Source organism: Ictidomys tridecemlineatus, chromosome 5 (assembly GCF_052094955.1).
Source record: "Ictidomys tridecemlineatus isolate mIctTri1 chromosome 5, mIctTri1.hap1, whole genome shotgun sequence".
Taxonomy (NCBI): Eukaryota; Metazoa; Chordata; class Mammalia; order Rodentia; family Sciuridae; genus Ictidomys; species Ictidomys tridecemlineatus.
In genome coordinates this window covers 88,855,709-88,872,690 of record NC_135481.1, presented here as the reverse complement: position 1 = coordinate 88,872,690, position 16,982 = coordinate 88,855,709, and the positions used below count along the sequence as shown (strand labels likewise).

The 16,982-nt window shown below is 39.8% G+C and overlaps 1 protein-coding gene across 1 annotated transcript; it reads right to left on the bottom strand.

The window, feature by feature from the left end:
* Window positions 1-737: 737 nt before the first annotated feature.
* LOC101977910 (granzyme B) lies at window positions 738-4,050 on the bottom strand. The gene is made up of 5 exons (XM_078048992.1): window positions 3,833-4,050; window positions 2,657-2,804; window positions 2,015-2,150; window positions 1,602-1,862; window positions 738-993 (listed from the first exon to the last, which is right to left on the bottom strand). Exons 1-5 carry the CDS (start codon window positions 4,002-4,004, stop codon window positions 832-834), a joined length of 879 nt encoding a protein of 292 aa, XP_077905118.1. The 5' UTR covers window positions 4,005-4,050; the 3' UTR covers window positions 738-831.
* Window positions 4,051-16,982: the final 12,932 nt, after the last annotated feature.

Sequence of the window (16,982 nt, the reverse complement as noted above, 5' to 3'; positions counted from 1 at the left end):
GTCCTCCATGGGCCCTGCCTGGTGCCAGCACTGCCCTGGTCCTAAGGAGGTCCCCTCTCTCCAGGGCATGAGTGGGCTGGCACCCCAATGGTGAGGCCTGATGGAACCCCACAGGGATCTGGGAGTCCTAGGTGGAGGGATTTGAGTAGGGAGCAGCCCAGATCAGTGTGGCCTGGAGTGGAGTTGATAGAATATGAGCAGGGATGGAGAAGAATGGGCAGCCATGAGGTTGGAGGTCAGGGTGGACCCTGAACTCAGAGGAGGGCAGGGAAGGAATGTAATTCCATGTGAGAATGAGGGGCTATTCAAGGACTGTCCCTCTTAAGGATAAACCTGGGGAAGAGAAATATCCTGTTTAGGAGGGCCCTTCCTGTACCCAGGAGGTAGGACCATGTCCTTGAGCAGTGACCTCAGCTGTGCCTACCTGGCCTCCAGGACCCATGGTGCTCTCCCCTTCCTCTCTGTCCCCTCATACAAGGGAGCAGGTAGAAAACTCACCATGAGACCCAGGACAAGAGCCATTCAAAATTTCTCCTGGTGGTGCCCAGCTCCAACACTGGCAGAAAGGCAAGCCCCGGAGATACTGGAGGGGTGGGAAGGAGCTGGGTCACAGCTTTGTGTTGGGTTTATGCAGGTGTTGAGGGAGAAAGAGAAGAGAGAAGCAGAAAACAGCAGAGTTTCGTCATTGGCTGCCTGGCACACAGACCCAGTGAATAAAAAGAAGAGACCAGCCTTCCCACATGGCTAAGGGACATTTATTCAGTTGTGGGCACCTCCTCCAGGGTGATTCTAGACTCAGTTCTGGGAAAGAAAGTTAGTTACAGAGGTGGTTTAGTCTGTCTCCTGCAGTTGGTGGCTTTTCATGGTTTCCTTTATCCACTTTAGGAATCTGGAGACTTTGGTGTAGACGCCTGGAGGTTTCCTGTTTGGTTTTCCAGAAGAGACAATTCCCTGGGCCACACTGTTACACACAAGAGGGCCTCCGGAGTCCCCCTGTGAAGAGAGAAGAGGGAGGACTGAGCCTGTATCCTCCTGGCTGGATCCTCCCTGCCATCTCAGTCTACCTCTCAGACAAGGATGAAATGTAGGGCCTATTTTCAGAGGACTCTGCAGGACTCTGAGGGCCCTCAGCTGATATGTTCTGACTGTGAATATTGTTATTACTTCACCTCCCTCCCAGGGTAGCCTGTGTCCTGCTCCCCAGGTTCTGGGTCATCTCCCTATGAAAGTGTGAGGGACCACTGTTGCATTGTTCAAGGTTGTGGAAGCAGGTGAGTGGCACAGACACCAGCATGGAGGATGAGCCCAGGGACCAGGGTGGGTGCCAGCACTGAGGAGACACTTGGTGAGAGCAACTGCACACATAGGTGCACAGGTCTCTAATGCCTGTGAGCTGAGGCAGTGTGGAGCATTGCAAGCTCAACTTTCCAGGCAGGCATCATTCAATGCAGGCCCTAGGTATTCCCAGCTGCTCCCTTCTTCTCTTTCCAGGGAGATATTATAGCCAACTGGGTGAGGGAGGCTCATGCTGCCTGGTCTCCAGGCCCCAGATCTTCCCCCAAACACCCTCAGAACCAAGAGAGACAGACCCTCAGTCTCACCTTAAAGGAAGCTTTGTTTTCCTTTGGATCCCCCGCACATATCTCGATAGTACTATTGTATTTTAATAATTTCTCGTGCTCGCACACCTGGTCATTCTGCACTTTCAGTTCCACCTCTTTCAGCGTGTTGGGGTGTTTGTCTTTTCTGTCCATTCTCCCCCAGCCAGCCACAAGACACACCTTCCCAGGCTTCACCTTGTTCTTGCCCCTGGGCAGCTTGATAGGCTGCACAGCTGCATTCAACTTAGCTTTTTTCTCTAGCTATGGGGGAGAAGAAAGAGTTCAGTTCAGACAAGGGCCTCTGGGCCTAGACACCATGATGGCCAGGATGGAAGTTAGTAAAGGGACAGGGTCATGGTGGGAGGGTAGCACCTGTACTAGGGAGGACAGAGGCAGCAGGGAACGGGACATACCTCCAGTAACATGATGTCGTTGTACAAGTAATTATCATCATAGTCTGGGTGGGGGATGGTTCTTTTCACTGGGATGACCTGCTGGGTCTTCTCCTGCTTCTCAATGTTGTGTGCCCCCAGGGTGACAGTCATTGGCCTGCATAGAGAGTGCAGTGGTCATGGGTGATGTGGAGTCATAAAGAATACATCTAGGAGCTGTGAAGAGCAGGCTACAGCAGAGCAGGATAGAGCTGTAGATGAGGGGGAACAGGGAGGAGAGGAACCTTGGGCTGAGTGACAGTGCCCTTTGCTTCTTACCAGTTGAGGAGATTTCTGAAGCCATTGGTATCTGAACCATAGGTTCTTAGGACTCAATCATACCCAGGAAAACACATGCAAATATTTTTAGTTTGCATTGTCATAGCAAAGCACGCTCCTAGTTCTTGATATGGCAGGCTTGGACACTCTGGTCTTTCTTACTCAGTAGTGCCTCCAGAGCCACCTGCCTTGCTCTCCATAGGACTTAGCCCATCCTCTTTCTTTCTCATCCCTGAAGGCATCTCCTGCACATATTCTCCCAGGTATCCATTTGTCTATTGAGAAGGAGGAAGAGGTCTCTGTATAATGTTTGCAGGAGGGTCTGGGCTATTTTCTGGTCCTCACCTTCCCAAGCAGTGAGCAGCTGTCAACACAAAGTCTTCTCGTATCAGGAAGCCACCACACATAGTCCTTTCACCTTGAGCAACAAACTGAAGATAGGCCATATAGGGGCGGGAGTGGGGCTTGGATTCTTGTCCCCCGATGATCTCCCCTGAAGGTAAAAATCACCCTGTTTGTTTGTACCCACTGAATTCAGCAGATGGGCATCCATTCCCTGCCTCCAGAACTGTGGAGCATTTGGGAACCTTGGATGACCTGAGTCTGGGCAGGGGCTGAGGATGGGGGCCTCAACTTCCTCTTCTGAAAAAGGGAAGGAAAGCAGGTGTTGGTCTATGAGTTTTTCTTCCTTACATAGGTGGAGTTGAGCATACATTTCTAGGGACAATCAAATTCCAGAGGAGCTTTCTGCTTCCAGAAATTTCTGAGGCCCTCCTGAGTGCTGTGATGCCTAGGACAGTGGCTGCTTGCTAATGGCCAGGATTTCAGTTCACTCTAGATGTTGTTCTGTCCTATTTCCTAGGCCTGACGTGTATGTAGTCCATGGGATGCACAAAGGAATGGCTCTAGTTTGTCTCTGGGTGAGGGTTGGTAGGGCAGTGCTGCTGGGGTTTTGGAAAGCAAAGAAGTTAGTGTCTGCCACAGTGGCTCCTACTAGAAAACAGGGGAGTCACCAGAGGTCTGGGAAGAGAAACAGAGTTGGCAAAAGGGATAGAGTGGCTTGGGACAGAGCAAAGGAAGTATTCTGGGGACAGTGATTCCAGCATTTCTGAGGTCACCTGGGCTCTAGAGTTCTCTGCTGAGCACTGAGCAATTGGCAAGAGTGCACCTGTGTCACCCCAGACATAGGTGCCAGACCCACTCTGCTCCTTTCCAGGAGAATTGAACATTTCCTCCCTTCCACCCTCTGGGGTGCACTTGTAGCCAAGCCCCACATTCCAGATGACAGGATGGGGTCTAGGCAGGGGTCTACATCCACTGGCTCTTCTTCCAAACAGACTTCTGCCCCCTATGTTCCTGTTAGCTTAATCAGTTTCTCCCTTGGGGTTCTGCAGTGGGGCTGGAACTGGGATCCGAAGACTCTGGTCAGATGATGGATCGGGGGGGTATGCAGAAGGGACAGGAGTTCTGTGCCAGCTGTGGTTCAGGGTTGGACCTCTGAGAGAGGGGATGGTCACTCACCTGCCTGTGCCTTGGGAGGCAGAAAGAAGGCCAACAGGAGCAGGCGCAAATGCATCTTCCTAGGAGGGCTTGTGGATCTTCGTCCTTGTTTTCTTTTATTCCCCGGGGCAAAAGAAGGTGGAGTGGGCTCTGAGATCTTGTGTTTCTGTCTGTTTTTAAGGTGCTTCATCATAGAAGGCTTTCTATGAAAGCTGCCTACCCCCACTGCCTGGCCTGATGACGTCTTCTGAGTGGTTGTGTGAGAATCAGGCTTTGACCACATCAGTACTGGGTGCTGATGATTCAGAGTGCACCACCTGTTCCAGCTCAGAACGGGAACCCAAGAGCATAAGGTGGAGACTGTAGGATGTGGTATTGGTCAGTGAAGTGTTCTGGGTTCCCAGTGATACAACTATGCATAGTCTCCATGCCCTGCTGCTGAGCTCAGTAGGGTAATTTCTGTAGCAGACGTGCATTTAGCAGATGTGCCTCCATCTCTTGTGCTAGGACCAAGCTTGTTGGAGATGTCTTTCCTTCCCTTAGAGAGCTGATCTTCTGGTAGAAGATGAACAGGCATGGTTTGAGGAGGGATAAGGTAGAGTGATGTATAGACGATAACATGGCATGTCTACCATCCTCTAATCCTGCCTGGCAAACCATTCAGCATCATGCCTTCTTCACAGGGGTATTTTATACATCTCTCATTAAATTACCAAAACTCAGTGTGACAGAGTCCACCTCTCATCTCAATGTTTGAAGAAAAAGTCTCAGACCAAATATTCACTGGATTAAATTAGCAAGTTGCTGAGGCTCCTGGAGTTGAATCCTCTGAGTGACCTGAGCCAGGTCACTCCTACTTCTCAGTGTAGACTGGGGTAGGTCCCACCCACCCAAACCACTTGAACTAAGGATGGGAGATGGCTGATGTCCTAAAGACTAGTCAGGTCACTAATACCATGTGAAATGAGAAAGCATGTCGGGTAGCCAAAGGAAAATAAAGTCCTTTTAGTCCTCTCTATCTTTGGCCAGAGAGGCACACTATTTACAGGAAGGCTCACAATAGACACTGGTAATGCTGATGTTCATACTACACTGGAAGTCAAGGATTGCTTCTAGCTGAGCCCATGCTTGGGTCTTTTATAAGAAATACTAATTATGGTCCACCTTTTGAAAGTGTGGATCTCACCTGGAGATGATCAGCATCATAGGGGCTTTTAAAGAGTTACAACACGGGTGCTCAGTGCAACAGCAACAGGAGGTGGCTATGAAATTACTGCAGTGGATGAGGATGTGCTGCAGTTCATTCATGCAGTAAGATTTAATGCAGCCTCTTCACTTTTTTTTTTTTTGCCTTTCTCTCCACTGAGTGGCATCGTGTATGATCCGAGTTTGTGTGTGTGAGTTTTGATAAGTTTTAACTTTTATAACAGATGCATGCATACTGAATGGTAGCAAGTGGTAAAATAGACCCTTTTATATATATATATATATATATATATATTATTCATTTATGACATACACTTTTAAAAATTTTTTCTCAATATTCTAGGCTATGAGGTTCCTTTTTTTCCCCAATTTTTTTGCAAATCCACCTCACTGCCAAAATCCGCATATAAGCAGACCTATCCATTTCAAACCCATGTTTTTCAAAGGTCAACTATGTCTCGAAATTATTAGATTCTGGTGATTTAAGTTTCCATCTTTGTGTTCTCTATATTTTACTATCTTTCTAGGCAGAACATTAAGTTTCAAGATGAGTAATTACAGTGTAGGCATCCTCCTTGTCAATAGCAAATATAAATATAGCATCTATATTTAGTAAAGCCTTACTTTTAAAAGAAACTTAGTATGCCCGACAGCAAACATTTAAAAAATAAATTACTTCTCTGATTGTGGTTATTCTGTGTCATTAAGAAAATTTAGAAAGTAGAAAGGAAAAGTAACACATATTTGCCTGTCTCCCACAGACAAATGTTTAAAGTTAAGTAGTGTATTCTACTTGGGACAATGCAATTTCCTTTTATTCTTAACCTTACAGCTTAAACATTCTCTTAATGCTTTAAAAAAACTATTATTCTCAAGTACATGGGAGGCTGAGGCAGGAGGATTACAAGTATTGAGGACAGTCTGGGCAACTTAGTGAGACCCTGTCTCAAAATAAATAGGGCTAGACATGTAGCTCAATGGTAGAGTCTGGGCAAATGCAAGGCCCTGAGTTCAATCCCTAGTACTGAAAAAAAAAACCAGTTAATATTTCCATAGTATCTTTTTCCTAGTTGTTAAAATTAATATGCATTTGGGCTGGAGTGTGGCTCAAGCAGTAGCGCACTCGCCTGGCATGCGCGGGGCACTAGGTTCGATCCTCAGCACCACATAAAAATAAAATAAAGATGTTGTGTCCACCAAAAACTAAAAACATAAATAAATGTTAAAAAATTATCTCTTTCTCAAAAAAAGATAAAAAAATTAATATGCATTCAATTTTTAATGTTGTAAGATTTATAAAATGACTTAAGCAAATGAAATAAATTACCTGATTTCTTAGCATGCATTGATAATTATATTTAATGTCTTCTATGATCTAATATATTTCTTTTTCATGTAATATCTTCATTTTTTAAAATTAAAAATCGATTATGCTAAGCATTGGGTATGGCCTACTTAAAAACCATTTATGTTTTGATCTGGAAGTGTACCTTTGTGGTAAAGTGCTTGCCTAGCATGTATGAAGCTCTGACTTTGATTCCTAGCACTGCAGAAAAATAAATAAATATTGAGGTAAAATTCATATGATATACAATTAATTGCTTAAAAGTGTACAATTTCAACCTGCACATTACAGGCAACAGTGAAGGTTGGCAAGGATGTGGGAGAAAAGGTACACTCATACATTACTGGTAGGACTGCAAACTGGTGCAACCATTATGGAAAGTGGTGTGAATATTTCTCAGAAAACTGGAAATGGAATCACCATTTGACTCGGCTATCCTTGATTTATACAAAGGGCTTAAAATCAGAATACTACAGCAATGCAGCCATATCAGTATTTATAGCAGCTCAACTCACAATAGCTAAACTATGAAACCAACCTTGATGTCCTTCAACAGGTGAATGGATAAAGAAAATGTGGTGTATATATCCAGTAGAATTTTACTCGACCTTCAAGAAGAATGAAATGATGGCATTTGCTGGTAAATGGATGGAGCTGAAGAATATCATGCTAAGTGAAATAAGCCAACCCTAAAAGACCAAAACCAGAGTGTTTTCTCTGATATGTAGATGATAATTCACAATAAGTGTGTGGGGGGGGAGCTAGGGAAGAACAGAGTTATTTCCTATAAGGCAGAATGGAGTGCAGGGAGGGGGCAGGTATGGCACTAGGAAGGATAGTAGAATGAACCAGACATTATTACCCTATGTACATATAGGTCTACATGACTAGTAAGATTTTACATTATGTACAATCAGAAGAATTAGAAGTTATACTACATTTGTGTATGATGTGTTAAAGTGCATTCTTTGTCATATTAACTAATTAGAACAAACAAAGGAAAAATGTGTATAATTTCAGTGACATTTCATGGTTTCAAAATGTGCAAACACAGCCTCTCTGTAATTCTAAGTTTTTCATCAGCCCAGGACACTGTAGCCTGTCAGTCACTCCACTTTCCCCTTTACACTACCATCTCCCACACTGCCCCTGGCAACCACTACTCTTTCAGTCTCTATGGATTTGCATATTCTGGATATTTCATAGAATTGAAATCATGTATGTATCTATTGGGCCTGGCTTCTTTCACTTAGATAACTATTCTGAGATCCATCCAAGCCATAGCAAGTATTAATATTCATTCTGTCCTATGACTATTGTGTTATACCACAATTTATTCGCTCTTCTCTGGAGGAACATTTTTATTGTTTCTACATTTTGACTGTTATGGTTAATTCAGCGATAATCATTTGTTTACAAATTTCTGTTGCCCAATTAGTTTTTCTTTCTATCTCTTGGATACATATCTAGGAATGGAATTTCTGAGTCATATGGTAATGCAATATTGAAATTCTTGAGGATACAAAGCATTATCCACAGTAGCTGCACCATTTTACATTCCAATCCAAAATGTCTGAGGGTTCCTATTTCTCCAAGTGCTTGCCAACACTTAATTTTTTGTTATTGTTATTATACTTGTTGTGGTGGTGTGAAGTGTGACACTTTGGTTTTGATTTGCATTTCCTTTATGACTAATAATGCTGTGCCCCTTTTTGAGTATTCATTTGCATATCTTCTTTGGAAAGATGTTAACTCAAGCCCTATGCCCATTTAAAAAATTACATTGTTTGCTTTTCCATTGTTAAGTTATTGGAGTTCTTCATATGTCATGGATACCAAACTATTTTAAGATATGTGGTTTTTAAGCATTTTATCCCTTTCTGCTGATTGTCTTTTCATTTTCTCAACACTGACATTTAATACACAAGACTTTTGGGAAGTCCAGCATATTTATTTCATGGTTTGTTTGTTCTTTTAGCGTCAGACCCAAGAATCCATTGTCAAATCAGAAGGGCATGAAGATTTCCCTAAGGATTTCTTCTAAAAGTTTTATGTTTTTAACTATTACATAGGCTCTTGATGTATTCTGAGTTGATTATGAAGCATGGAGTGAGATGGAGGTCTACCATATTCTTTGCCTGTGGTTGAACATGTGTCCAGGTTCCATTTGTTGAAGATATTATTCTTTCTTCACTGAATGGTGAAAACTTCCTTGACCACTTTTATTAAAAATCAGTTGGCTATAAACATTAGGTTATTTCTGAACTCTCAATTCCTTTCCATTGGTCCATGTGTATCTCTTCATGCTAGTACCACCATGTTTTGATTACTATAACTTGTAGTAAGTTTTGAAATTGAGAAATGGAAGTCTTTTATCATTTTTCATTTTCAATACTTTTTGCTTCTTGGGATTTATTTTATTTTATTTTTTGCAGTTGTAGTTTGTAGATGGACAGAATGCATTTAATTTATTTGTTTATTTTTATGTGGTCCTGAGGATCAAACCCAGTGCCTCACATATACTAGGTAAGTGCTCTGCCACTGAACTACAGCCTTAGCACTTCTTGGGCATTCTTGCAATTCCATTGCATTGTCTTTTCCATTTGAGGAAACAAAAAGCCACTGGAATTTTCATAGTGTATTGAATCTGAAAAGTATTGCCATATACCAATATCATCTTCCAGTCTGTGAACACAGATGTCTCTGTCCTTTTAATTATGTCTTCTTTACTTTATTTCAGTGGTGCATTGTAGTTTTCAATGCACAGTTATTCATTTCCTTGGTGAAATTTAGTTTTAGATATTTTTTCTTTTGTATGTTCTAATAAAAAATTGTTTTCCTAATTTCCTTTTTCTGTCATACAGATTGCTAGTGTATCGAAAAAAACCTAATCTTGCATCTTTCAAATTGCTGAATTCATTTACTAAACTATGTCTGTTTTTGGTTTGGATCTTTGATATTTCCTTTATACACAGTCTTTTTTTAAACCTTTAAATTGTGTTCTAATTAGTTATACATGACAGCTGAATGCATTTCAATTCATTGTACACAAATAGAGCACAGCTTTTAATTTCTCTGATTGTACACGATGTAGAGTTGCACCATTTGTGCAATTGTATGTCTACCTAGGGTAATAATGTCCATCTCATTCCACCATCTTTCCTGCACCATACTCCCTCCCTTCCCAATCCATTCCTTTGCCCATTCCAAAGTTTCTCCATTCTTCTCATTCCCCCCACCACCATTATGGATCAGCATCCACCTTTGTTTTTTTTGAGATTGGCTTATTTCTCTTAGCATTATATTCTCCACTCCATCCATTTACCTGAAAATGGCATAACTTTATTCCCTTTTAATGCTGAGTAATAATTCATTGTGTATGTATACTACAATTTCTTTATCCATTCTTCTATTGGTGGGCATCTAGGTTGGTTCCACTGTTTAGCTGTTGTGAATTCACCTGCTATAAACTTTGATGTGGCTGTGTCACTGTAGTATGTGATTATAAGTCCTTTGGGTATAGACCAAGAAGTGGATGGCTGGGTCAAATGGTGGTTCCATTCCAAGTTTTCTAATGAATCTCCATACTGCTTTCTGGATGGTTACTCCAAGTTGCAGTCCCACCATAAATGTATGAGTGTACCTTTTCTCTCACATCCTTATCAACACTTATTATTGCTTGTATTTTTTATTTTTTTAATTTATTTCATTTTTTAAATACATGACAGCAGAATGCATTACAATTTTTATTACACCTAGAGAGCACATATTTCATATCTTTGTATGAAATATGTTCACGCCAATTCATGTCTTTATACATGTACTTGGGTTTTTTTGCATTACAATTCTTATTACACATATATACCACAATTTTTCATATCTCTGTAAAGTAGGTTGACACCCAATTTATGTCTTCATACATGTACTTTGGATAATGATGTCCATCACATTCCATCATCCTTGCTCATCCCCTGCATCTTTCCTTTTCCTCCTTCCCCTCTTCCCTATCTAGAATTCATCTATTCATCCCATGTTCCCCCTCCGTACCCCACTATGAGTCAGCCTCCTTATATCAGAGAAAACACTGGGCATTTGTTTTTTTGGAATTAGCTAACTTCACTTAGCATTATCTTCTCCAACACCATCCATTTACCTGCAAATGCCATGATTTTATTCTCTTTTACGGCTGAGTAAAATTCCATTGTGTATATATGCCACATTTTTTTTTATCCATTCATCCACTGAAGGGCATCTAGGTTGGTTCCACAGTTTAGCTATTATGAATTATGCTGCTATAAACATTGATGTGGCTGTGTCCTTGTAGTATGCTGTTTTTAAGTCCTTTGGGTAGAATCGGTGGAGAGGGATAGCTGGGTCAAATGGTGGTTCCATTTCCGGATTTCCAAGGAACCTCCATACTGCTTTCCATATTGGCGACACCAATTTGCAGTCTCATCAGCAATATATGAGTGTACCTTATTCCCCAGATTCTCGCCAACACTAATTGTTGTCTTTATTCTTAATAACTACCATCTGTCTGGAGTGAGATGAAATCGTAGAGTAGTTTTGATTTACATTTCTCTAATTACTAGAGATGTTGAACATTTTTTCATATATTTGTTGGTCACTTGTACCTGTTCTGTGAAGTGTCTGTTCAGTGCCTTAGCCCATTTATTGATTGGGTTATTGTTTTTGTGTGTGTGTGTGTGTGTGTGAGTGGTGGTGGGGGGTGTATGTTAAGGTTTTTGAGTTCTTTATATATCCTGGAGATTAGTGCTTTATCTGATTTGCATGTGGTTAAGATATTCTTCCACTATGTAGGCTCTCTTTTCACCTCATTGTTTGTTTCTTTTGCTGAGAAGAAGCTTTTTGGTTTGAATCCATCCTATTTATTGATTCTTTATTTTATTTTTTGCACACCTTTTAAGAGTCTTCTTAAGGAAGTCAGTGCCTAATCCGACATGATGAAGATTTGGGCCTGCTTTTTCTTCTGTTAGATGCAGGGTCTCTGGTCTAATTCCTAGATCCTTGATCCACATACAATTGAGTCTTATGCATTGTGAGAGATAAGAATTTTTATTTTGGTGCATATGGATCTCCATTTTCCCAGAACCATTTGTTAAGGAGGCTATATTTTTTCTAATGTACGTTTTTGGCAACTTTGTCTAATATGGCATAACTGTATTTATATGGCTTTGTCTCTGTGTCTTCTATTCTGCACCATTGATCTACAGTCTATTTTGGTAACAATACCATGCTGTTTTGTTACTATTGATCTGTAGTATAGTTTCAGTCCTGGTATATTGATGCCACCTGCTTCACTCTTCTTGCTAAGAATTGCTTTAGCTATTCTGGGTCTCTTATTTTCCAGATAAATTTTATGACTGCTTTTTCTATTTCTATAAGGAATGTCATTGGTATTTTAATTGGAATTGCATTGAATCTTTATAGTGCTTTTGGTATTATGGCCATTTTGACAATATTAATTCTGCCTATTCAAGAACATGGGAGAACTTTCCATCTTCTAAGGTCTTCTTTAATTTCTTTCTTTAGTGTTCTATAGTTTTCATTGTAGATGTCTTTTCACCTCTTTTGTTGATTCCCAAGTATTTTATTTTTTGAGTATTGTGAATGGGGTAGTTTTCCTAATTTCTCTTTCAGAGACTTAATTATTGATATTGATGGAAATGCATTTGACTTATGGGTATTGATTTTATATCTTTCTACTTTGCTGAATTCATTTACTAGTTCTAGAAATTTTCTGATGGAATTTTTTGGGTCTTCTAGTTATAGAATCATATCATTGGTAAATAGTGCTAATTTGAGTTCTTCTTTTTCCTGTCTGTTTCCCTTTAATTTCTTTCATCTATCTAATTGCTCTGACTAGAGGTTTAAGGATTACGTAGAAGTGGTCAAAGAGGATTATGTAATAGAAGTGGTGAAAGAGGGCATCCCTGTCTTGTTCCAATTTTTAGAGGCAATGCTTCCAATTTTTCTACATTTAGAATGATGTTGGTCTGGGTTTAGCATAGATAGCTTTTACAATGTTGAGGTAAGTTCCTGCTGTGCCTGGTTTTCTAGTGTTTTATGTATACATCTTGTGGTAAAGCTAGGGGGAAGCTTTCAGTCTTCCAATACTCTGGATGATGATAGCTTTGGGTTTTTGATAAACATCCTTTATAATGTTAAGGAATTACTCTTTTTCCTAGTTTGCTGAATTTTGTAAATCATAAAGGAGTTTTGAATTTTTCTAATTTTTTTTTCTTCATCTGTTGTGATGATCATATGGCCTTGCTTCTCCATTCTCTCAATATAGTGTATCACCTTGATTATTTCCTTATGTTGAACCACATCCTGCATTCCTGGAATAAATCTCACTTAGTCATGGATGTGTGATCCTTTTGTTGTGCAGTCAGCTTTGATCTACTATAATTTTGTTAGAATTTCTGCATGTATATTTATAAGGAATATTGGTGTGTAATTTTCTTTTTTTGGACATAATTACTTGACTTTTGTATCTGTGTTTTGGTCTCTTTGAATGCCAGGAAGTGCTACCTGCTCTTCAATTTTTTTTCAATGTTTATTTTTTTAATTGCAGTTGGACACAATACCTATATTTTATTTATTTATTTTTATGTGGTGTTGAGGCTGGAACCCAGCGCCTCACACTTTCGAGGTGAGTGCTGTACTGCTGAGACACAACCCCATTTCCTCTTTGATTTTTTTAAAAAGAAGAATTTGGTGATATTCTTAGGTAAATGTTTGGTAGTAATTGCCAGTGAAGCTCTTGGTTCCTGAGGTTTTATTTATTAGGAGATTTTTAAATTACTGACTCAAAGTCTTTAATGGTTACAGGTCTGGTTAGTTTTCTTATTTTTCTTGAGTCAATTGTGATAATTTCTGGATTTCTAGGAGTTTGCCATTCCATGTATATTATCAAATTTTACTTGGTTCAATTGTTCTTTTATAATCCGTTTCAGGAGTAGAATGTCTCTATTTTCATTTCTGCCTTTAGTAATATGAATCATCTTGTTCTGAGCTGATCTAGCTAAAAGTTTGTCAATTTTGTTATCTTTTGAAAGAAACCACCTGTGGTTTGATTTTTTTCCATTTTATGGATTTCTTTCTAATCTTCATAAATTTTCTTCCTTTGGGTGGGCTGAGTTGTTTCATCTTTTATTAGTTCTTTCATGTGTAAACCTATGATATTGACTTGAGATCTTTCCTTTTTTATGTACATGTTCTGAGTTATATATTTCCCTCTGGGCACTGATTTGTCTATATCCCATCTATTTTGTTAAGTTTCATTTCCTTTCATCTCAAAGAATTTTCTAATTTCTTTTGTGATTTTTTCTTTGACCCATTGATTATTTAAGTGAGTATTTTAATTTCCAATTTTGTGAACTTTTATTTTCCTTTTGTTATTGATTTCTAGCTTTCGTCTATTGTGACTAGAGAAAAGAATTTGAATTATTTCAATCTTTTTTGAACATACTGATAATTAGTTTATGTCATAACATGTTGTGTATTCTGAAGAATGTTTTATTTGTACTTGAGAGAAATGTGCATTTTGTTGCTTTTAGAGAGTCTAGATGGTTTATAGTGTTGTTCTAGAATTCTGTCTAGATATTCTATCCACTATTACAGCAAAGTATTGAAGCTCCAAAGGATTTTGATGGAACTGTCAATTTCTTCCTTCAGCTCTGCAATGTTTGCTTCATCTTTCTGGATAGCTGATTTTTGTTGCATATATGTCTATGAAGGTTATATATATATATTATCTTCTTGAGGTATCGACTTTCATTCAATATGCAATGATTTTGTGTCTTTTAATATGATTTATTTTACAGTCTATTTTATCTGATGTTAACATAGCCACCCAGCTCTTTTTAGATTACTTTTGCATGGAATATCTTTTCCTGTTTTTTCATTTTCACCCTTGTTATATAGTAGCATTTAAGGTAAGTCTCAAAAGCAGCATATAGATAGATCATGGTTTTAATCCCTTTTTCCAATCCCTGATTTTGAATTGGTGAGTTTAGTCCATTTACACTGAAGTGATTATTGATAATGAGAAACTGTTTTTTCTGCCAGTTTGCTGTGTGTTTTTTATGTCATATATTTTTTGCTCCTCAATTCATCCAATATTGCTGTCTTTTATGGTGGATTTTTTCTAATGTAGAATTTGAATGATTTGTTTACTTTTCTGAGTATATTTTTAAGTTACTTTCTTAATGATTACTATAAAATGTAATCTCCTACATTTTATAGTAGTGAATATCCTACAGGTATGCTAATGTTGTTTGAATTAATACCAATGTACCTTCAACAACACACCTTAACTCTGCTCCTATCCAGATCCATACCACTCTTTGTTAACATCCCAAATTCTGTCCTAATATACTGTGTGCCAATTAACATTATTTTATGCATTTTTCTTTAAACCATATAGGAGAAAAAGAGGATCTAGAGACCAAATATAGAACCATACTGGCTTTCATATTTAGATATGTAGTTAACTTTACCAGATAGATTTTCAATTGACATATGAATCCACCCACTTGTGCCTCTGGGTGGTTTCTACTACTAGAGGAAGGTGCTGTGAAATCCTGTCACTGAGCAACTGCAGGAGGGCGCAGAGACTTTCTCTCTAGGTAGGTTTCTGAGCAGAAAGAAGCTCATCTCATGCTTAGAGATACTGGGAAGCAACCTCAGGCTGAGTGTTAGAGACACTTTAAGGTCCCTTTCTGGCATGGTGGTGGGGGGACCTGGGCTTGGTGTGAACACCTTTGGTCAGTCATTAATCTTTCCTGGACATTCCTTTCTTATTCCTCTTCCTGAGGGGGATAAAGGCCTACAAGAATGGTTTTTAAAGTTATTTTAAACAACAGAACCTTTTCCTCAAAGGAGATGTAACTCCTAAATTGAATATGTAGGCAAATGACCAAGTCACTTTTTTAAATACTATTTTTTTGTTTGACTTTCTTTCTGTATATTCTTCTTCTTATTTTTTTCCTAATGCAGAAGCCTGTTCCTAGCATCTCTTAGATGCAGGAATTTATTTCAGCCCCAAATGTGAAGCTGTGTGACATCCATTGCTTTTTCCTTATAGAAGATCACTATGATTGTGTGGCAGCATGATTTGTACACAAAGGAATGGAAAAGGGCATACCTTTGAGAGTTACATAATTGAAGGGGTAGATTTTACTTCATGTCACAAAGGAGTATAAAGTGGTATGTGTTTGGGACAAGGGGGCATTAATCTAGAGCTAGAACTTGTGCTAAACTTCCAGTGCCCTATATTAATGAGCAGACCCTGATCCAGGGCTGTGGGGTTAGCCCCACACAGGCATACCTTTATTTAACAAAAAGTTACACACTGTATCTGTGATCTCCAAGATAGGAACTTCCCACCAAAGAGACTCCCAGGTGGCACTGGGGACATGGATGGGAGCAGTAACCATGATGGCCTGAATATTAGAGCCATGTTTCCATTTTCCCAGGCCCCAGGAGCCTCCCTGATTCATGTTGTCCTGTATGGCAGGGGTGCAGTAATGGCGGGGATTATGTTTCTGAGCAGTCCAACTGGATGTGTGTGTCTCCTTCAATGTGAATCTGTACACTGGCGTTTATATCTGCTACTTTGAAAACAAATAAAGTAAGGTTGCCCTGGTAATCTTCTTCCCTATTTGTTGCCCTCTCTCCTAAGAAGGATGCTCTGGTGAATAGTTCAGCAGCTTCACATCCACAAACTAAATGATGAAAGCCACTTCCAAATTTCATAGTCTTTGTCCTAGAGAAAGAATCATGCGATGTATTATTCATATTGCCTGTATCTAGAAATAAAACTAAGATATGAATTCTGAATTTTAATGTATTTCTCCCATAGGTATATACCTTATGGACTGATAGGGAGGATGTGAGAAACTGATGTGACTCCATTTTTGAAAACAGCTTCTATCTCAAAGCCTGTCCAAGGAAGGGGGTGTGACCCTTGTCCTTCGAAAAACCCACAGAGCACCCCTAAGCATATACCCACCCTGCTGAGTTGTTTGTCTGTAAATAATAGGAGAGGTCTGCAGAGCCAGGTGTCCCTGACTCAGTTAGGCTAGGTGAGGATCCATTGCAACCCCCTAGCAATCTCCAATCAGAATGAGACAGGGAAAATACCTGGATACCAGATGACCCCCTAGTAGTTTATGGTGACTGATAACATGTTGGGAAACCATGTAGTTTAGCACGTACACCCCTTGTGGCTTAAACCAATAAGTTCAAAGGAATCCCCCTCTTGTACTTAACCAATCACCCCTAACCAAGTTTTTCCCATCAGTGAATGTGCTAATCAATGTTAAGAGTTGTTGTTTGATTTTTCCACAGTATGCAATGATTTTGTGTGTGATGTTGTGACGCATAGAGTATCCCCCAAAACCTATAAAATCTCACTGAACAAAGACTGGGACTCATTCCCTGGGACTGCTTCCTTGGAAACGGTTGTGAGTCCAGGCTTGAGCTTGCAATAAAGACTCTTGTGTGATTGCATCAGATTCAGCTCCTGGAGGTCTGTTGGGGTCCCAGGAATCTGGCATTACAGATGGAGCAGGACAATTTGGAAAGTCTCCA

What these genes read in the sequence shown, in the direction of transcription:
- LOC101977910 (XM_078048992.1), bottom strand. Translation starts at nt 4,004, where the DNA reads ATGATGAAGCACCTTAAAAACAGACAGAAACACAAGATCTCAGAGCCC. An exon ending in GCTGCTCACTGCTTGGGAAG is followed by an intron (nt 2,151 to 2,656) that starts GTGAGGACCAGA and finishes CTCTCTATGCAG; the next exon opens with GCCAATGACTGTCACCCTGG. An exon ending in ACGACATCATGTTACTGGAG is followed by an intron (nt 1,863 to 2,014) that starts GTATGTCCCGTT and finishes TCTCCCCCATAG; the next exon opens with CTAGAGAAAAAAGCTAAGTT.